The sequence below is a fragment of the Xenopus laevis genome, chromosome 8L (assembly GCF_017654675.1).
Source record: "Xenopus laevis strain J_2021 chromosome 8L, Xenopus_laevis_v10.1, whole genome shotgun sequence".
Classification (NCBI taxonomy): Eukaryota; Metazoa; Chordata; class Amphibia; order Anura; family Pipidae; genus Xenopus; species Xenopus laevis.
Window position 1 is genome coordinate 2,501,821 of NC_054385.1, and position 21,025 is coordinate 2,522,845.

Below are 21,025 nucleotides of genomic sequence, written 5' to 3' on the forward strand. Positions count from 1 at the left end.
TACAATTAGGAAGAGACAATAGTGTGTGTGGGACTGAAAGAGCCATATTTTACCTCAGAGTATTGTGTGTTACCCCCTTGATATCAATGGGCCAGTGCTTCACAACCTCACTCCCATGGCTGCTCCCCATTCCCTCACACATCCCTCTCTCTCCTCCCTGTCTGTGGGAATCATTTCTCTTTTGTCTCTGTCATTGTCTCCTAACTTTTGTCTGTTCAATTACTGCCTCACAATAGCCACAAGCATCAGAAACTCTCCTGTCACAAAAAGCTCCTCCCCTCACTCCCAGGATCCCTTGCACCTATTTCCTGTGATGATAACAGGCAGTGTCACATTCAGTGAGGGGACAAGATGTGGTACATGTAGGGTTGCCACTTTTTCTGGAAAAAAAATACCGGCCTTCCTATATATTTATCTTTTTTTCCCTATTAATAACATTGGCATCTCCCATCATTTTTACCGGCCAGGCCAGTAAAATACTGGCCAGGTGGCAACCCTAGGTACATGATATATCACAGATTTTGGGGAAAGTGCAGTACCAACACCTCATGTTTTGTAACAATGATATATAACTGTGCGCTGGCAGTCATTCCCCTTCTCTCTGTGGGATTTAGAGGTCAGCAGCCTGGATATGGCAAGCCTTACATGTACTGTGGATAAAAGCACTTTTCACTGAGACTTTCCTTCTATTCCCACATAGTATGGATCTTGTAGGTAGGGATGCCACCTGACCAGTGTTTTACCCACCTAAACAGAATAAATAGTGCTTAATGCCAATGTAATTAATAGGGAAGAGGCCTATAATGTATTCAATATAAGTCATTCTTTCACCAGACATATTAGCACCAGCCACAGAATGTGTAGTGAACTGACAGCTTTATTCATCACCTGTGTATATGGGACACAACAAATGGGTGAGAATCTGGGCACTTTATAGAAGAACAAGTATACTTCTACCTTCAGAGAAACCTTGTGGTACAGTGCTGGAACTCAGGAAAAGATATAGCCATCACAAGGCTGCTGTATCATTACATTTATACAAACACTGGGTTAATTAGAGCCCATGGTACTGGTGCTATGCATTTGTACTGTTTAGCATGTTCCAACTCAGATCATAATACCATACACTGACACACCATTATTACGCTACAGTAGTCCCACATGCCACCCCCTCTGCAATTAGCAACTAAATTAAATATACAAAAAAAGTCAATTGCTTTGGAAACAGACATTTATTTGGTGATTATCCAGTTAAAACGTTCCCTGGGAGGTTTTAAACTTATCTTTGGACAGTATCGCCGAATGGCTGCTGTTATCTAATGCAACCTCCCTTCCTTAAAGCTGGGGGCGAAACTTCATTTCCGAAACCTTGTAGGAATAATATAGCCCCTTGCCCATACTCCAGTTAACTCCATCGGCGTAGCTGGTGTGATCTCCGTGGAGGTAGAGTCCGTTCAGGTTGGACAGATGGCACCTTGTATACCACCAGGCTCCTTTGAACTGCTGGGCGCAGTTGCCCTCATAAATGTCATTGTCTCTGTCTTTAGTGCTGAAGGAATAGCCATTGTGTTCAGATAAGGCGTTACCTGCATGGGACAGGAGTGGTTGTCATTATAAAGGATACAGACATCATTATATAAAAAGTTAATTTAAAAAAGGAAAATAGAAGCTCTATGAGAACCAGTAGGGCAGCTACACAAAGCAAGGGAGAAATCAGAAAGATACGACTACGATATGAACCATGAGAGAGCAGTGCCATGAATGTCAGCTAAGTACAAAAAGTCTAGGATGAGTGGGTGGTCATCCTTCTTAAAGGAGAATTCAACTCGTAATTCACTTCGTAATAGAAAAAAACCCTCCCCCCTACCCTGGGTAGACCCCCCTCCCCCCAACCTATCTCCCCCCCGCGCAAATGCCCCTAATTTTTTACTCACCCCTCCGTGCAGATTCTGGCCTCAGAGTTCACGGCAGCCATCTTCTTTCTTCGGTCTTTTTCAAAAGTTCTGGTGCATGTGCAGTTGGATTAAATTTCCGTGCACAGAAAGCCATGAAAATTTCCGAACATTTACTCCAACTGCGCATGCGTTGAAAACGATCTCAAAACAAGAAGATTACCAGAGAAGTAGAAGATGGCTGCAGTGAACGCCGAGGCCAGAAACTGCATGTGGGGTGAGTATGAGATTAGGGGCATTTGCCCGGGGGGGGGGGCGGGTAGGCTGAGGTGGATGAGGGAGGGGGTCTACCCAGGGTAAGGGGGGTTTTATTACAGGTTGAATTCTCCTTTAAGAGAGAGATAGATGGATGGATGAGAGTGAAATAGTGACCTTTAGACTGTGCCAAGGGAAGATTGCAGGTTCTGTTGAGCATGTTAGGAGTAAGCCAGATTGCAGTAGATCAAGAAAGAGATGTGAGTGATACTGGAAAAGGCGACTATAAACAAACCATTCCAACACTTCGGAGGAAAATGGAAGTAGGTTAGGTGTAACATTAGTAGTAACAATAGCTGAAGGGAGAGCTGGGATTAAAAGAAGGTTTCTTTTTGAGGATGGGAGTAGTCAATGCTGGTATGTTTGAAGATGAAAAAGTACCAGCAGAAAGTCAATGGTTAAATAGATGGGTTAGCCCCCCTCAGCCAAGTCATTTTAAGAGATAATATTATTCATTTTTTATCCCTCTAGATATATTACTATAGAACCTGATATCACAAGGCACTGTGGGTGACGCTCAACCCAACCCAGAAACCCACGCTGTTAATCCCACATAGATTCTTCCCTTTGGGGCAGCATTTAACATGGGCATCTCTATAAAGGTATGCATCCACACAACTAGGGGTTTTAGGAAGAGTTCCATTCTAAAGCTCTCACTTGTTTGCCCAGATCCCTTACATTCGGGGGATATATGTACAGTACCTGCGTTTCCTCCAGTGAAACCCGTCAAATGCAGGGTGTAGTTCTGAGACTCCCCATCAATATGGAAGTTGCTGTATGTAGCGTAAGTGCGCTTGTCACTGAAATCCGTCAGGTCGATGCGGAGCTGGAAATTCCCTGAATGAGAAAAAGTGAAAGAAGAATCTATCAATATTATAGTGACTACCTGTCACTCAACCTGGACATTTACTCAATCTCTATTTATTAAAACAGTTGCCAGATTAAGATGGACAATGTTTCTAAATTAACTACTCATTTTATTTCTCAAACAACTTAATCCCTGCAATAAAACAAAGGAGATCTGAATAGCGACAGTTACATTAGTAGGTGGAAATTTACGCCCCCCACAAAAAGCACAAGCAAATAAAAAAGACAAGGGTTCAAAGTCAATGATTTTGTGGAAGCAGGAAATACAGGTCTCACCTGTTGCTGTGAGGAGATGAAGATTATCGTTCCCCAACCAAAATTCACTGTCTTTGTGACCAAACCCTCTCTTGTATGAATTCCAGTCTCTGAAAAAATCCACGACCCGTCTGCTCTTCTCTGAAACACCTGGAAAGGGGTGTAAGTATAATAGAAGTTCCAATATATTTTCATTTTTAATGTTCTTATTCTCTACATCTCCTTTTAAGACTATTTTCATTTTATTTTATGCCCCCCAACTTACTATCCATCCCCCTCCATCGGTATCCATATCACAGAACACAGACAGAGGAAGTCCAGCGAGGGTATCTAATAAGTACCAGCCACTGATTGTATCTCCCTGATTCATCCATTGCATGCAGTTTTGTGGAACTAGGAAAAAATAATATAAGTTATCGCACTGCTACTATATCCATTATCTCTCCCTGCTATACCAACTATCCCACAGCCAGAGTTGCTTCTCAGAGACTATTATCCTATTATAGATACCATCTAACCCTACAATACCTGCTATAACACCTATTCGATGTGCTCTGAGTAAGTAACTTACGTGGGTGAGTATCCACTCTATTGGAAATGCTAGCAGCTACCAAGAGAAGAAAGCTCTGCAACCACCCAGTCATGGTTCTTCTTGCAGGACACATGTTCAATGTATTAGGCACATCTGCCTTTTATAAACAGTGTTGAAGAACTCAGAACCTCCCAACACTAATCCTTTTGGTACTTGTCTTTAAAGGCTGAGAACCAGCCTGGTTACTGCCAGTTCCAACATGTTATTCAGTTTCTTATTAAGATGCTAACTGGGTGGTTATATAGCATCAATTAATTCTACAGCCCAAATCAGCCAGGAGCTTTAATTTGCACAGTAGTATAATTGGACAAAATTTCATCATGTGACCCTAATTTTGACATCTCACCCCATGCAATTTGCTTAACTTAAACCTCACAAAATGTTTTTGAGAATGCAATATTTTTTTGCTTAAGGTTGATCATTCTTGTTTTATGAACCAGAATAGTGAGGGTATGTTATAGGAATGTGTGCAAAGAAATAAATTAGCAATCCAAAAGTTATTATGTGGATAAGGCACCAACTCTCTCTACTATACCTGCTACGGCCCCAGTCCTAAGAGGTAATTTTACTCACTGGCCCTAGAAAGATGCCAAAGGGGCTGCTTTAAGATACCATAGAGTATTAATTTTTGGGAGTCGTTTTGGGCCTCTGTGCTTGAAATGTCAGTGTCTATGAAAATCAGTTCTCACCTGATCTCAACCCAAGTGATTTGCTAAACAAACTGTAAACAATATTTAGGAGTAGGCTGCAGAAGACTGCCCCAATTTTTTTCACTTGTCAAGTCAGCTCTGCTGGGCGTTTTTACGAACGGAGGAGGTGTGGAAAGCAAAAAATTAGATGCAGTAATTGATATTTGAAATATTAAGTGGATCATGTCACTTAAATGAACAAGTCTTGCTTTCATTACGTAGGAATATTTTATCTTCTAGGAAGACCAATTGGCACTAGCCAAGACCAGAAGAACAAATGTTTGTCCACTGTAAGAGAAACACTGAGAAACAGGTGGATGCAGTGTATGTTTCCACCAGATTCCTTTATATAAAGTATATGTCCCATGACTCAATATTAGCTAAAATTCAAAAATTGATTCCATTAAACTGGTACATACTGACCCCATATGGCCCACCTTACTCGTTTCATACCCTCTGGTACTTAGTCATAGACAAAGACACGTATGACTAAGCACCGGAGGTTATGATAAGCGTAAGGTGGGCCATATGGGGTCAGTATGTACCATTTTAATGTGACATTGAATACATTTTTGAATTTTAACTAATATTGAGTCATGAGACGTATACTTTATATATATGTTTAATTGTTGATGCCCTGGGAACTGGGGCGAGTCCCTATAACTCACCATGACATTATTTATCGACTCCCCTACCGCTTGATATATATTTGCTCCCCCAAATTCCTGTCATATGTGTGGTAACTTCAACAATTATCAGTTTTGCAATGAGGAAAAAAAAATGAAAGGGTTTTATTTTACTATTGTTCAGCTTAAATAAAAGCTGGAGTCTCTGGACAAAAGTCCTCTATTTCAGTAAGCCACTCCAGGTGAATTTGGTTCCCAGGCAGGTAGCTGCATTGTGATTAGGCTGCAGCTGTGCAGGGGCTGGCTCCCTAAGAAAAGGAGCTGAGTTTTCAGTGTAAGACTGGAACTACATGGAGCGCATTCTTCCAATCCGACGCTATGAGAGGAAGCACAGGTGTCACATTGGATGCGCTGAATCTAATGTAAGTAATACAAATGTTGCATCTACAAACTGATTGCATCCAACATGACTTCATCCAACAGTCGTGTCGGATGCAATTAGTTTGTACATGTGATATTTGTATTACTTACATTAGATTCGGTGCATCCGACGTGACGTCTGCGCTTCCTCTCATCACGTTGGATCGGAAGAACGTGCACTGTGTAGTTCCAGCCTATAAGGGAGAGATCTTTAGCGAATGCAGGAGCTGCAGTTTTGTTTGATCTTACTGCCTTGTAAATTTGAAACTACTTTGTGCATTTACCTTGTAAAGGATTGGGGCATAATGCCCTTGTCCTGGGATTGTAATGGAAAACATACTGTGTATTAGTTAGAGCCAGACAGGCTTACGTTTCTTTGTTTTATTTTTTTCTTTGGAAAAGCCTCCAATAAAGTAGCCAAAATACAGTTTTACTCAATTGAACTGTCTGTGCCTCTGTATTGAAGTGTCTGGAAGTATATGCAAATGTCTTTTCCCCAGTGAGACCATGGTCCAACTACCTGAAATTACTACACCACCTTCAAAGGGACCCTGTGGTACAGGTTAATTCATGCCCATTGTTCTGATGCTCTGCATTTCTGCTCTTGAACATGTCCCATTTTGTTACAATATAGATCACTGTATATAATATACGCGGATACTCGATTGTTATTTTGAAGTGTGTAAAAAATTTTTGTCTGGCACAAAACTTCTTTCTGCTGATAACTAAAGTAAATACATGTAAAAACTGCTTTGGAAACAGATATTTATTTGGTGATTGCCCCCTTAAAGAGTTTCCCTAGGAGTGCGAAGAAGCAGGTGCAGCGGGTTTTTAAAGTTATATTGGGTCGGTACTGCCCATTGGCTGCTGTTATTTATCAAGTTACCTCCCTTCCTTAAGCCTGGGGACGAAATTTTATTTCTGACACCTTGTAGGAGTAATTGTACCCCTTTCCTGTACTCCAGTTAACTCCATTGGCGTAGCTGGTGTGATCTCCACGTAGGTAGAGTCCGTTCAGGTTGGACCCATGGCACACGGAATACCACCAACCTCCCTTGTAACTCTGAGCGCAGCTGCCTTCGAGATAAATGTCATTGTCCCTGTCTTTAGTGCTGAAGGAATAGCCGTTGTGCCCAGAGAGGGAGTCACCTGCACGAATGAGGAGTATTTATGTCATTTTTAAGAATACATTCATCACTACCCTCCTTTTATTCCCATTCTGTGGCTACGCAAACAGCATGTGTACATTTTGTTTTGAATTCCATTTTTATTGAAAGCAGGAAAATAAAAGCATTGTGAGAGGAGAAGCACACAGGCCTCTCATGGCCATAGCTTAAACTATTCACGCAATACAATCATGTCATGGCTCTGGGGGTTACTGGGAATTCAGACTCAGCCAGTCCTGTTACTTTCTCTCTCTCTAGGGGCTCATTTATCAACACTGGGCAAATTTGCCCATGGGCAGTTACCTATAGCAACCAATCAGTGATTAGCTTTTTAAAGCCAGCTGCAAGTAGAACAATGAATGCAGCAATTTGATTGGTTGCCATGGGTTACTGCCCATGGGCAACTTTGCCCAGTGTTGATAAATGACCCCTGTGTTTAACTCAATAGTGGTGGAACGGACACTGTTGCTTTTCCCCAGCAGACAAATGGTGGGTGTTGGAAACAAACTTTATTGATTTGTTAAAGAGAATAAAGTAGAACAATTAGGAAGAGCCAATAGTGTGTGAGAGCCATTTTTTACCTCAGAGTATTGTGTGTTACATTGATATCAATGGGCTGGTGCTTCACTCCCTCACTCCCATGGCTGCTCCCCATTCCCTCACAGATCCTTCCCTCTCTCCTGTCTGTGGGAATCATTTCTCTTTTCTCTCATTTTCTCATCACTTTTGTCTGTTCTACAACTGCCTCACAATAGCCACAAGTAGCTCCTTTCCTGTTAGAGAGAGAAGCTCCTCCCCTCACTCCCAGGATCCCTTGCGCCTTTTTTCCTGTCATGATAACAGGCAGTGTCACATTCAGTGAGGGGATGTGGTACATGATATATCACAGATTTTGGCCAAGGTGCAGTGCCAACACCTCATGTTTTGTAACAATGATATATAACTGTGTGCTTGCAGTCATTCCCCTTCTGTCAGCAGCCTGGATATGGCAAGCCTTGTACTGTGTATAGGGTGCCACCTATTCTGAAAAAAATACCGGCCTTGCTATATATTTATCTTTATTCCCTATTAATAACATTGGGATCACTGACCTTCCTATATATTTATCTTTATTCCCTATTAATAACATTGGGATCACTGACCTTCCTATATATTTATCTTTATTCCCTATTAATAACATTGGGATCACTGACCTTCCTATATATTTATCTTTATTCCCTATTAATAACATTGGGATCACTGACCTTCCTATATATTTATCTTTATTCCCTATTAATAACATTGGGATCACTGACCTTCCTATATATTTATCTTTATTCCCTATTAATAACATTGGGATCACTGACCTTCCTATATATTTATCTTTATTCCCTATTAATAACATTGGGATCACTGACCTTCCCTATATATTTATCTTTATTCCCTATTAATAACATTGGGATCACTGACCTTCCTATATATTTATCTTTATTCCCTATTAATAACATTGGGATCACTGACCTTCCTATATATTTATCTTTATTCCCTATTAATAACATTGGGATCACTGACCTTCCTATATATTTATCTTTATCCCTATTAATAACATTGGGATCACTGACCTTCCTATATATTTATCTTTATTCCCTATTAATTAACATTGGGATCACTGACCTTCCTATATATTTATCTTTATTCCCTATTAAAAACATTGGTATAATTGTGTATAAAAGCACTTTTCACTGAGACTTTTGTCTCTTTTCCCCTATAGTATGGATTATGTATATGGTACACTGCCTACTAGTAATTCACCATAACAAAGGTTTGCTGCTTGGCCAGTAACAAAGAGCTAAATGACTGTTATTAATAAAAGAAAAGCAAGGTCAGTGTTTTTTCCAGAAAAGGTGGCAATCCTACCATAAGAGCCTTTCTACCTCAACCAACAGTGCAAAAAAGAGAGAGAGGCTGGTCGCAGATCCACAGAAGAAGCCCCAGATTCAAATATTCACGAGCATTGAACAGTTTTCTGCTTTAAAAAAATACAGTTTGTCACTTATTATAAGGAGAAACTTTTTACTGCCCCGAGTAACCTATGGGGCACTGCTGTCATGGCAAACACACCCTTGATTTACCAGAACCAGATTCTAAAAGGCACTGTGGGGTCTAGCTGAAGCTTCATCTACCCCCGAAATACACATTGAAATTGCCCCCTTTGGAGCAACAGCTACAGGTAAATGCATGCACTTCCATTTGACTTGTTTGCCCATATCCCTTCATTTGGGAAGGGGGGGGGGGTTATTTGTACCTGCGTCTCCTCCTGTGAAACCCCCCAGACTCAGGGTGTAATTCTGAGACTCCCCAGGGATACGGAAGTTGCTGTATGAGGCATAAGTGCGCTTGTCACTGAAATCCGTCAGGTCCACTCGGAGCTGGAAATTCCCTAAATGAGGAACATTTTGAAAACACTCTTCACTGAGAATTGTAAAAGGGGAGAGTACAAAGGCAGGGATCCTTATCCTGAGAAGAAATAGGTTTGGGATGAGAAGCTCATTTTGAAGCCATCTAGGGATTGAGGTTAAATGAATACAGGGATAAATATCTGCGGCATCCCAAGTCTAACTTCTATAGAGAAGATTCTAAGGCCAAACAGTCTAACCGGAAGCAGGAAATATAGGTCTCACCGGTTGCTGTGAGGAGATGGAGATTGTCGTTCCCCAACCAAAATTCACTCTCTTTGCGTCCAAACCCTCTCTTGTATGAATTCCAGTCTTGATAAAAATCCACTGAACCGTCTGCTCTTCTCTGAAACACCTGGGGTGGGATAAGTACATATTCCAGTGTCCATTAGTTATTAAGGCTATCATGCTGAAATTCCCAATTAAAGACCCCCACAACTTACTATCCATCCTCCTCCATCAGTTTCCATGTCACAGAGCACAGAGAGAGGAAGCCCATTGGGGGTGTATATTGTGTACCAGCCACTGATTGTACCTCCCTGATCCAGCCATTCCTTACAATTTTGTGCAGCTGGGGAAAACAATATTGGTTATCTCCGCTTCCACTATATCTACCATCTCTCCCTACTATACCTGCTATCCCAGAGTCACAGTTTCTCCCCAGAGACTGTTATCCACTGTTACTATAGGCACCATCTCTCCCTACTATACCTGCTATCCAACAGTCACACTCCCTTCCCAGAGACTATTATCCCACTGTTACTATAGACACCATCTCTCCCTACTATACCTGCTATCCCACAGTCACACTCCCTTCCCAGAGACTATTATCCCACTGTTACTATAGGCACCATCTCTCCCTACTATGCCTGCTATTCCACAGTCACACTCCCTTCCCAGAGACTATTATCCCACTGTTACTATAGGCACCATCTATCCCTACTACACCTGCTATCCCACAGTCACACTCCCTTCCCAGAGACTATTATCCCACTGTTACTAGAAGCACCACCTCTCCCTACTATACCTGCTTTCTCACGGTTAAACTCCCTTCCCAGAGACTATTATCCCACTGTTACTATAGGCACCATCTCTCCCTACTATACCAACTATCCCACAGTCACAGTTCCTCCCAGAGGTCAATATTCCCACTGGGCCTAGAGGGAACTGCCAGAAATAAGTTTCCCCAAACTTTTCATACCTATCTTACCCTTCTGTGTATCATGTTGAGGGCACCTGGCCATGCTAAGAGCTCTGATACAGTCTGTTAGCAATTAGAACTTTTTTAAACTATGAAAAACAGCCAATGAGTACTTACTCCCTGGAACTGGCACCCCTGGATCCCCTTTGTCACCTATACACGGGATTAGATTTCTGTTAAAATTCTCAGAACCCAATATTACATAATGACATACAAAGTACAATTCCTCTAGGTGAGGGGCCTCATCTTTTTATATACATCACATGGAATACTTGATCTGGGAAGAATACATTTGTTATGTCCATGATTGTATTTACTGATTTCTGTTAGTGTGTAAAAACTGCAGGTATTGAAGCCCAACTAAATCCTGAAAATACCTTTTTGCCCTCTTTGCCCAGAATTTCCTTGTTCTCCTGTGGAAGAAAAAATAAAAAGTAGACTAGATACAAAATATTATAGAAGTTATGGATATTTGTAAAATAGCTAAATTATTGCATTTGTTTAGTTGTTTATTTACCTTTTAAGCCAGCGGGTCCCATCTTCCCATGAATCCCAGGGGCTCCTGCATCTCCTGAAAATGCATCGTGGGAGGGGGATATCATTAGTTTTTAGTGATATTTCACTACAAAGATTGAGTAAAAGAAAAGAGTATCTCTTACCTTTTGCTCCTGCAGGGCCAGTGGGTCCTTGTGGTCCTGGTACTCCAGCAATCCCAGGACATCCTTGCAGAATGGTCAGCTTGTCTGAGGCCCCCACGCCAATCACTTTCACATCTGGTGGAAGAGTATATAGTTATAAGCTTGACAAATCTTAGTCACAGGGCATATCAAGGACCAGTTAACACAGCTGAAACCAAACAGATAGTGCTATTAGTTGAGGTATTTTATCTTATCACTTACCAGGACAGGTATCCTCTGCATTGGATAGTACAGAGGCCGCCATGAGGAGAAAGCTCTGCACCCACCCAGTCATGGTTCTACTTGCAGTACAAATACTCATATTGGGGGTTACCGCAACATTTTATAACAAGTAGGATAGAACTATCTCTGGTCTCTGTCCCTCCTTCTAACCATCATCACAATGGGGTTGTACAGATTTTTTGCTGTGAAGCAACCTGCATTACTCAACCGGAACCTGCCTGGTTACTGCTAATTCCCACATCTGCTGCGGTTTCTGCTCAAGTTGTTGACTTGGTGATTTACAGTTGCATTAACTCTTCCTATTAAACCATCCAGGATCTATCTTGATAACCCATAAAATAATTATATGAACAATTAATGGGGAGACAGATGGTCAATAGGAGAATTGCTAAAGAACAAAAATTGACCTCGAACATTTTACTTTTGAATTTTGTGGCTAAAGAAGGAGTTGTCAACAGGAGATAAGTGATGAAATTAAATTATTATGTGATTTACAGGAGATTTGCAAATGGACAATTTTTTTGAACACTCTATTCCAGTGTCCAGAATACCAGGGCCACCTTTTGACATCTAGAGAGAGAGAAACAATCAAATACATCAGTGGAATTAACAGAGATCAGAAGAGTAGAGTGTTCCAAAGACTGATAGATACAGGAGACCCAATATAAAGTTTGAGGAAGGAAAACTGAATGTATTAAATTATCAATTATTAAATATTGGTTTAGAAGCCATTTTTGCTGCTATAGAACATTAACAATTGTTCCTCAAAGTATGGGAAAAACTGTTTAAAACATCAACCTAATAGTAAAGTCTTAAAACAATATCAGTGACCTTTACAGCATGTCCAGTGGGCTGTAGCCACATTACACCTGGGATCACGGAACATCCTTGCCGCATGATCAGCTTTTCTGAAGCCACAACCCCAATAACTTTTACATTTTAAAGAGCATTGAGTTATAAGTTTGAGAAATGTAAGACTGGTTCTTGAACTTTTTCATACTGGTCCGCGCTAACTAGGAAGCCATGGATGCATTGTGTGTGGAATGAAATCTTCTCACCTAGGAAGGTATCCTATGAATAGAACAGGATGGTGGCCACCAAGAGGAGAAAGCTCTGCACCCAATCTTAGTTACTTTTGCTGGGCACAAATCAGGAATGGGGAGCGCTGGTATTTTACTACCACTGTGTTTACTGCTTGAGACGTTCACTTGGTGATTTTGTAACACCGCCAATTACTCTACAGCCTAATTTTAACTCTTCAGCTTCAGTTTCTGGATAGAACCAGACTAGGGGAAAAGAACAAATAATGGGCAAAGACATGCCTGATTTGGAAAAGTTGATTTTATTGGGAAATAAAAAGAGAAACTGGTAGAAATAGGGGTTACAAAAACTGCTTTGGCAACAGATATTGGAGAAAAGAAGCAGGTGCAGCAGGTTATGAAGTTATATGGGGATAACTGCTGTTCATTATCACATAATAAGTCTTCCCACTTTAAGGCTGGGGACGAAACTTCATTTCTGACACCTTGTAGGAGTAGTGCTGCCCCTTGCCTGTACTCCAATTAACTCCGTTGGCATAGCTGGTGTGATTTCCGCGCAGGTAGAGTGCGTTCAGGTTGGAGGAATGGCACTTTGTATACCACCAGGCTCCTTTGAATTGCTGAGCACAGCTGCCACTAGAAATGTCATTGTCTCTGTCTTTAGTGCTGAAGGAGTAGCCACTGTGCCCAGATAGGGAGTTACCTGCATTAGAGAGGACTAGTTATGCCATTTATTGGGATATGGACATCATTACACTCCTTTTATTTCCATATTCTGCAACATTTAAATAAATCCTAATGGCATTTTTATATTTTAAGTTTAATTCAAAAGTTCATTTCAACAAGGAAAATAAAAGGATCAGCCTATCAGCCTACCCCCTGATGCTCCATAAATGAATGTGATCAATGATTCTAACCTGTATATATGAGGGCAACGGTTTACTTATATTCTTGGTCTCAATTGAGCCTGTAGAGACTGCTTTAGCAAGCTATAGCAAACCTTGCATAAACTGGTATTAACCGTTGTACCTTAATAACTACATAGCTGAAACCCCCTTTTTACACAGACAGGTTCAGCAGCACTTAGATAGGAGTTGGACAAAGACCCACACAGTCTTTAGAAATAAGAGGTGTTTTGCAGGTCTGGACTGAGAATTAAAACAGGCCCTGGCATTTCAGGTACACAGAGGCCCAATCAGCCCCCACCAGCCCACTAAATTCTGACTTTTTATGGCACCTAATAGCAGTCCCTCTGGCATTTGCCAGAACCCCACAGATTGCCAGTCCGGGCATGGTTATTTGTACCTGCATCTCCTCCTGTGAAACTCCCCAGACTCAGGGTGTAGTTCTGAGACTCTTCATCGATACGGAAGTTGCTGTATGAGGCGTAAGTGTGCTGGTCACCGAAATCCGTCAGGTCCACACGGAGCTGCAAATTCCCTGAATGAGAACATCTTTTAATTCATTTATTGAAAACAATATTTAAAAACACAAGGTTTCAGGAAGGTCTAAATGGAAAAAGGAAATACGGGTCTCACCTGTTGCTGTGAGGAGATGGAGATTCTCGTTCCCCAACCAAAATTCACTCTCTTTGCGACCAAACCCTCTCTTGTATGAATGCCAGTCTCGATAAAAATCCACCGACCCGTCTGCTCGTCTCTGAAACACCTGGGGAAGGAAAATAATAATTAGAGAGCCTTTAGCTTTTGTTCTTTTCATGTTCTACTTTTTCTTTGGAGATTCATGTCATGTAATACTTACTATCCATCCTCCTCCATCAGTTTCCATGTCACAGAGCACAGAGAGAGGAAGCCCATTGGGGGTGTATATAGTGTACCAGCCGCTGATTGTACCTCCCTGATCCAGCCATTCCTTACAGTTTTGGGCCGCTGGGAAAAAACATAATATTGGTTATCCTATTGTTACTATAGGCACCATCTCTCCCTACTATACCTGCTATCCCACAGCCACATTCCCTTCCAATATATTATTCTACTGTTACTATAGACACCATCTCTCCCTACTATACCTGCTATCCCACAGCCACATTCCCTTCCAATATATTATTCTACTGTTACTATAGACACCATCTCTCCCTACTATACCTGCTATCCCACAGTCACACTCGCTTCCCAGAGACTATTATCCACTGTTACTATAGGCACCATCTCTCCCTACTATACCTGCTATCCCACAGTCACACTCCCTTCCCAGAGACTATTATCCCACTGTTACTATAGGCACCATCTCTCCCTACTATACCTGCTATCCCACAGCCACATTCCCTTCCAATAGATTATTATCCCACTGCATGGCTATTGACTATTGACCCCAACTGTTAGCACTTTTTTCAGCTAAAAAGCAGTCAATGAGTACTTACTCCCAGGAACTGGCACACCTGGATCTCCTTTGTCACCTAAAGAATATATTGAATTTCCATTAAAATTCTCAGTACTCATTATGGCCTCATTTATTGCATTCATACACAGCATGGTTCCTCTCCAAGAACAATATAAACTGTAAAGGAAACTATAAGCCTATTATTAGCAAAATGTATTTCTTTAATTATACTATTACTATTACAACTATACTACCTATTGTAATGGTATTATATATATATATATATATATATATATAAATATATATATATATATAAATCAATATCAGTATTGAAGCCAAACTAAATCCTGAACATACCTTTTTGCCCTATTTGTCCAGGATTTCCTTGTTCTCCTGTGGCAGAGAAAATAGAAAGTTAGTAGGCAAGTGCCCATGTCAATTTATCTGTAGTATGAGAGGGTGGTTGTATGTCATGGACAGGCTATTGACATGTCTATTGTCCAATAATACATTGTCTCTACAGAGTATGTTTATTTTTAGATTGCCTAGTTATGGCATTTTTTTCTGTTTGTGTTTTTACCTTTTAACCCAGTGGGTCCCATCTTTCCAGGAATCCCAGGTGCTCCTGCATCACCTGAAAATGCATCATGGGGCAATGTTACTAGTTTGCTTTTGCTGGAGTAATAGATTTTTCGCTACAAAAATGGAGTAAAAGAGAAAAATATCACATACCTTTTGCTCCTGTAGGACCAGTGGGACCTTGTGGCCCTGGCACTCCAGGGATCCCAGGACATCCTCGCAGAATGGTCAGCTTGTCTGATGCCCCCACTCCAATGACTTTAACGTCTGAGGGAAGAGTAAGGGGTTATAAACTTGGGAAATATAGGTCATGGGATATATCTTGGATCCTTCCTGTATCAGTGACCTGCCACCGTTGAATGTTAACAGATGATGCTGTTAGCTGGGATTTTGGATACACTGTAAATGGGAGGGGATCACTTACCCGGGCAGGTATCCTCTGCAGAGGAAATGATGGTGGCCACCAAAAGGAGAAAGCTCTGCACCCATCCGGTCATTGTTCTTCTCTGAGTGCAAATAGCCAAGTTGTGGGGCACCTCCACCTTATATACAGTTGGATAGAACTCTCTCTGTCCCTCCTTTTAAACATCATGACAATGGTCTTACGTGGATTATCAGCTGTGAAGCAACCTGCATTACTCAACTCGTAACCACATCCACTACGGGTTTTTCTGATCAAGTTAGTGGTTTTACAGTAGTAATTAACTCTTTAAATTAAACCAGCTAGGGTGTGAACTTTTGTGAACACTGAATACAGTTATCTTAGGTTAGATATCCCCACGTGGTATGGGCCATCATTGGTGTTTTAGGTTACTGGGTCTTCACGGTCATTTAATGGTCAAAGAACATGAGACTTTTTTGCAGAGCCAAGTGCTCCCTGTGGTGACTTATGCAAGAATCAGATTTAAGGTATCTGAATCTAGATAAATACGAAAGACTTGCAGTTAATTTTAATTAAGTTTGTGCATTTTTTTTTGAGGCCAATGACCTTCTTCAGGCTGAATTATGTTACCAACGTAAAGAAGAAGGGTGTTAGCTCTTTATAGCCAGTGTTCATTTAATGGAAAGTGGCCAAAATCACCCCTCTCCAGTGGCACATGAATCAAAGTGTTCCCAAAGTTTATCAATATTCAGTGTCTTCCATATTTTCTGATCCTGGTCGAGAATATTAAATAGCAGCCAGCCTTTACTTTGTCCTAACATGCCACACATTCATTATAGAGCAATTACCAGCATTACAGTACAAGGCCACTGAGTACATTTTCTTATGGTTTCAGTTAGCATGAAGGCTTTTGTCTCTGTTCTGAATATTTTGTTTTGGTGGTCAGGAATGGTGTCCTCAACAAGAGACCTGAATCTAGTAATCCACAGAAGGATTGGAGCTACAGTTGAAAACGTTCACCCTGCCCAATGCTGCTTTTTGGGGCACTGGATGCATTGTGTGACATGACTGAATAGCACCCACATAGTCATGGTTTCTTTTGTAGGCTGGGGAGGACCTGTGATTTATAAGCAGTAAGCGAGAACTCTGTTCTCCATTCTGTTCCCCAACACTCAGCATTTATCAGACTGAAACAACCTAGTTACAGTTTCTGCTCAAGATGTCAACTTGGTGATTTAACAGTAGTGATCAACTCTCCAGCCCAAATCAGTCAGGAACTCCAGTTTCCAGACAGAACTAGAATCAGGTATAACTAGATATTACTGAGCCCCAAAGCAAATGCAATTAGGGCCCCAAAACATTGGTAAGTTGACCTATTCTACCAACATACCGTGAAATTGCTCTACACTCTGAAGGCCCCCTGCAACCGCAAGGTCTTTTTCCTCTTTAGTCATGCCCCTGGGTTAAGAAGTAATAATGGGCAATGATGTTTTTGATTTGCAAAGGTTCATAAAAAGGAAAAAGCAGGTGAAAAGTAGTGGGAACCCATTCCTGTAGTCATCTAACCTACCCCCCCTCCAATAAAGTTCATTATTTCGATAAAGTAAAATTTCGCTTTCGGCGAGAGGAAGAGTGCAGTAAGTATATGAATAACATAATTAGGGTTTACATAAGAAAAAACACCCAAAAAACACTCCATTGGTTTATTTAGTATTAGTTAAAATAGAGTTAAAAGGTTAAACTTAATGGATGGATGTCTTTTTTCGATCTAACTTCCTATGTTAATATGTTAAACTGTATTTGCCTGGTTCCGTCCCAGAAGCATGGGGCAGCAAGTTTTAAAGCTGTAATGATTAAGAACCGCCCAATGACTGCTGTCTGTCTTCAAGTCACCTCCTGGCTTTAAGGCTGAGGACGAAACTTCATTTCGGACACCTTGTATGAGTAATGGTACCCCCTGCCCGTACTCCAGTTAACTCCATTGGCATAGCTGGTGTGGTTGCCATGCAAGTAGAGTCCGTTCAGGTTTGAATAATGGCAAGTTTCATACCACCAGCCTCCTTTGAACGTGTGGGCACAGTTGCTTTTGTTGTCTCTGTCTTTGGTGCTGAAGGAAAAGTTCTTGTGCCCAGAGAGGGAGTCACCTGCGTGAGAGTTGAGTAGTTATGTCATTTAAAAGGATAAGAACATCATTAAACTCCTTTAATTCCCATTTTTGTGGCACTAAAGCCTACCTAGCATGAAGTTCAGACTCTCTCTCAGACTTTCTGTCTGTCAATAACATCCCCAAGGGCAGGCAGTTCTAAAGGGAATGCTCTCAAACTCCTAAAAAAGGGCTCCTCTCTATATCTGCCCACCGACCATGAGACTCTAGCAATAATTATGACAAATGAAAATAGCCTGAATAGGTGAGGTCACTGGATCATTTATACTCTTGAACTCACATGAGCTTGCTGCATTTGGGGGAAATATATGTACCTGCGTCTCCTCCCATGAAACTCCTCAGACTCAGGGTGTAACTCTGAGACTCCTCAGCGATACTGAAGTTGCTGTATGAGGCGTAAGTGCTCTTGTCACTGAAATCTGTCAGGTCCACGCGGAGCTGGAAATTCCCTGAATGATGAAAAATTTCAATTTATTGGAACAAAATATTGAAAAACCCAGGGGGTAGGGAAAGGAGCTGTGAACACTTGAGGTCTAACTGGAAGCAGGAAATACTGGTCTCACCTGTTGCTGTGAGGAGATGGAGATTATCGTTCCCCAACCAAAATTCACTGTCTTTGCGACCAAACCCTCTCTTGTATGAATTCCAGTCTCGATTAAAATCTACCGACCCATCTGCTCTTCTCTGAAACACCTGGGGAGGGGTAAGAAGTAAAGATCCTTTAGCTTTTGTTCTTCTCATGTTCTACCTTCTCTTTGGAGATTCATGGCATAACCCCAACTTACTATCCATCCTCCTCCATCAGTTTCCATGTCACAGAGCACAGAGAGAGTAAGCCCATTGGGGGTGTATATAGTGTACCAGCCGCTGATCGTTACTCCCTGATCCAGCCATTCCTTACAGTTCTGTGCAGCTGGGGAAAATAATGTTGGTTATCCACTTCTACTATATCCACCATCTCTCCCTACTATACCTGCTATCCCACAGTCACGCTCCCTTCCGACAGACTATTATCCCACTGTTTCTATAGACACCATCTCTCCCTACTATACCTGCTATCCCACAGTCACACTCCCTTCCTAGAGACTATTATCCCACTGTTACTATAGGCACAATCTTTCCTTACTATACCTGCTATCCCACAGCCACAGTCCCTTCCCAGAGACTATAATCCCATGTACCATCTCTCCCTACTATACCTGCTATGCCACAGCCACAGTCCATTATGCCAACTGCTCTTAGAGTATCTACTGTAGTGCCTTAGTAGAGCTAAGCTTTCCCACACTCATCATACCCATGTTTGCCCTTCTGTTTATTGGGCCATAGATATTTGACTGGTATATAAAGACTGTTAGACAACAAATACTTACTCCCTGGAACCGGCACACCGGGATCTCCTTTTTCACCTATACAGGGGATTAGATTACCATTAATTATCATTAAAGCCTCATTGGTGCCTGAAATTGCAAGTATCGAAGCCAAACTAAATCCTGCAAATACCTTTTAGCCCTCTTGCCCCAGGATATCCCTGCTCTCCTGTGGATGAGAAAGATAGATTATGAGCAGGAGACACAATGTATATCGTGGACTGGCTGTTGATACGTTCTTTATCCAATGATACATTTCCTCCAAGAATCTCATAAAGGTTATGTATAAAATTGTAAAATTACATTGCCTACAACAAAAGGCGTTTCTTGCATTGTGTAATCACCTTTTAAGCCAGTTGGTCCAATATCCCCAGGAATCCCACGTGCTCCTGCAAACCCTTGAAAATATATTATGGGATATATTATGTTACCAATTTCTCTTGTTTGATTGTTGAGAGTAACAGATACGTCTGTAGTAGCAGAGAAATATATCACTTACCTTTAGCTCCTACAGGTCCAGCTGGCCCTTGTGGACCTGGTACTCCTTGGATCCCGGGACACCCTCGCAGAATGGTCAGCTTGTCTGAAGCCCCCACTCCAATGACTTTCACATCTTGGGGAAGAGAATGGGGTTATATATTTTGAAAATATAAAGCTGGTTACTCACCTCATTTGTTTTGATCCAGAGTACTAACAGTCGATGGTGGTGCATCTGCAATCTTCCTTTATCCTGCAGTTTGACCCAAACAATGGCATACAAATAGTTGGTCCTGTTGGTTGGGGCATGGGATGCACTGAGAGTGGTAAGGAGTCACTTACCTGGGCAGCTATCCTCTGCATAGGAACGGATAACAGCCACCAAGAGGAGAAAGGTCTGCACCCACCTAGTCATGATTCCCAATGCAGTGAAAATACCAAGACTGTGGGGTAGCCCAACCTTTTATAAGCAATGGTCCCTGTTCCTCCTCCTAACATTCGTTACACTGGGATTGCATGGATTTACTGCTGTTCAGTAACCGGCATTACTCAACAGAAACCTGTCTGGTTAGTGCCAGTTCCCACATCCGCTGCGGTTTCTGCTCAAGTTGTTGACTTAGTGGTTTTTGAGCAGAGATTAACTCTTCCTATAAAACCAGCCTGAGTCTTCTGTGTTTGAATAAAACCTAAAGGAATCATCACTTTGATATTTATGATTTTTTAATATTTTAACAGCACAGGATTAGCGCCAAGTAACAGTATTAGTTAGCAATAGAAGTGGTCTCCTGATCTTCATTTTCATGTGTTATTTTAAAACAATCCAGAACAGGGCAACTAGTTGAATTCAAAAGAAGCTAGACAGTTGGTGCCCTAGTTGCATGAGTGTTGAGGTCTCCCTGTGGTGTTAACATTGTTACTTCATGTTGTTTCAAAATTCCAAGTTAATAATGCCATAGATTCTACTAAAGAAGTTCAGTTGGTGAACACCAGGATGATGTCCTGGCCTTCCATGACCTCCATATTCACCAGATCTAAACATCACTGAACCTTTATGGGAAGTTCTGCAGTGCAGTGAGTAAAGAATCCCACCTCCTTCATCAAAGAAGAGAAGGCCTTTCTTCCTAAAGAATTGTGCGATATTCCTTTACCCAAAAATATTTGAAGCTAATTTTTATAAAGCCAGCACATTTATATATTTTAATGACCTTCTTTTAATGACCTTGATTCTAGTTTAGAAGGGTGGAATTTAAGGCTGATGGTCTTTCTCCTATCTCCCCATCCAGTGCCATAGTTTGATA

The 21,025-nt window shown here is 41.4% G+C and overlaps 3 protein-coding genes across 10 annotated transcripts; all 3 read right to left on the reverse strand.

Moving 5' to 3' along the window:
- Positions 1-1,213: 1,213 nt before the first annotated feature.
- Positions 1,214-11,472, reverse strand: LOC108698157 (ficolin-1-A-like). Of its 7 annotated transcripts, XM_041572290.1 has the most exons (12): positions 11,358-11,457; positions 11,118-11,231; positions 10,976-11,029; positions 10,836-10,871; positions 10,576-10,611; positions 9,701-9,828; positions 9,483-9,612; positions 9,107-9,241; positions 6,585-6,805; positions 3,351-3,479; positions 2,910-3,044; positions 1,451-1,586 (listed from the first exon to the last, which is right to left on the reverse strand). In XM_041572290.1, exons 1-11 carry the CDS (start codon positions 11,455-11,457, stop codon positions 3,018-3,020), a joined length of 1,110 nt encoding a protein of 369 aa, XP_041428224.1. In that variant the 3' UTR covers positions 1,451-1,586; positions 2,910-3,017. The 7 variants fall into 7 exon arrangements, with proteins under 7 accessions (XP_041428222.1, XP_041428223.1, XP_041428224.1 ...); XM_041572288.1 differs by lacking the exon at positions 6,585-6,805 and having other exon boundaries at positions 1,214-1,586; XM_041572291.1 differs by lacking the exons at positions 1,451-1,586; positions 2,910-3,044 and adding an exon at positions 3,595-3,722 and having other exon boundaries at positions 3,355-3,479; positions 6,604-6,805; positions 11,358-11,458.
- Positions 11,473-12,704: 1,232 nt separating this feature from the next.
- LOC108698158 (ficolin-1-A-like) lies at positions 12,705-16,042 on the reverse strand. Its single transcript, XM_018229436.2, has 9 exons — positions 15,762-16,042; positions 15,491-15,604; positions 15,339-15,392; positions 15,116-15,151; positions 14,799-14,834; positions 14,180-14,307; positions 13,957-14,086; positions 13,724-13,858; positions 12,705-13,121 (listed from the first exon to the last, which is right to left on the reverse strand). The coding sequence occupies exons 1-9, from the start codon at positions 15,832-15,834 to the stop codon at positions 12,871-12,873; spliced, it is 957 nt and encodes a 318-aa protein (XP_018084925.1). The 5' UTR covers positions 15,835-16,042; the 3' UTR covers positions 12,705-12,870.
- A 1,366-nt stretch (positions 16,043-17,408) lies between these two features.
- fcn1.L (ficolin 1 L homeolog) lies at positions 17,409-20,180 on the reverse strand. Of its 2 annotated transcripts, NM_001089135.1 has the most exon segments (10): positions 17,409-17,668; positions 17,670-17,863; positions 18,198-18,332; positions 18,447-18,576; positions 18,669-18,796; positions 19,254-19,289; positions 19,384-19,419; positions 19,595-19,648; positions 19,750-19,863; positions 20,070-20,145. In NM_001089135.1, coding segments are annotated over 10 exon segments (927 nt in total). In that variant the 5' UTR covers positions 20,143-20,145; the 3' UTR covers positions 17,409-17,641.
- Between the last annotated feature and the right edge of the window lie 845 nt (positions 20,181-21,025).

Bases quoted from the DNA above. Each gene is read 5' to 3' on its own strand.
- LOC108698157 (XM_041572288.1), bottom strand. From the start codon at position 11,457: ATGAGTATTTGTACTGCAAGTAGAACCATGACTGGGTGGGTGCAGAGC. The intron at 10,872-10,975 runs GTAAATAAACAA...TTTCTTCCACAG, and splicing joins GGGACCCGCTGGCTTAAAAG to GAGAACAAGGAAATTCTGGG. The intron at 9,613-9,700 runs GTAAGTTGTGGG...ATCCCACCCCAG, and splicing joins CTGATGGAGGAGGATGGATA to GTGTTTCAGAGAAGAGCAGA.
- LOC108698158 (XM_018229436.2), bottom strand. From the start codon at position 15,834: ATGACCGGATGGGTGCAGAGCTTTCTCCTTTTGGTGGCCACCATCATT. The intron at 14,308-14,798 runs GTAAGTACTCAT...GTTTTTTCCCAG, and splicing joins AGGTGTGCCAGTTCCTGGGA to CGGCCCAAAACTGTAAGGAA. The intron at 13,122-13,723 runs GTACAAATAACC...TCTCTAATGCAG, and splicing joins TTTCACAGGAGGAGATGCAG to GTAACTCCCTATCTGGGCAC.
- fcn1.L (XM_041571941.1), bottom strand. From the start codon at position 20,142: ATGACTAGGTGGGTGCAGACCTTTCTCCTCTTGGTGGCTGTTATCCGT. The intron at 19,864-20,069 runs GTAAGTGACTCC...CTCTTCCCCAAG, and splicing joins TGCAGAGGATAGCTGCCCAG to ATGTGAAAGTCATTGGAGTG. The intron at 18,577-18,668 runs GTAAGTTGGGGT...ACCCCTCCCCAG, and splicing joins CTGATGGAGGAGGATGGATA to GTGTTTCAGAGAAGAGCAGA.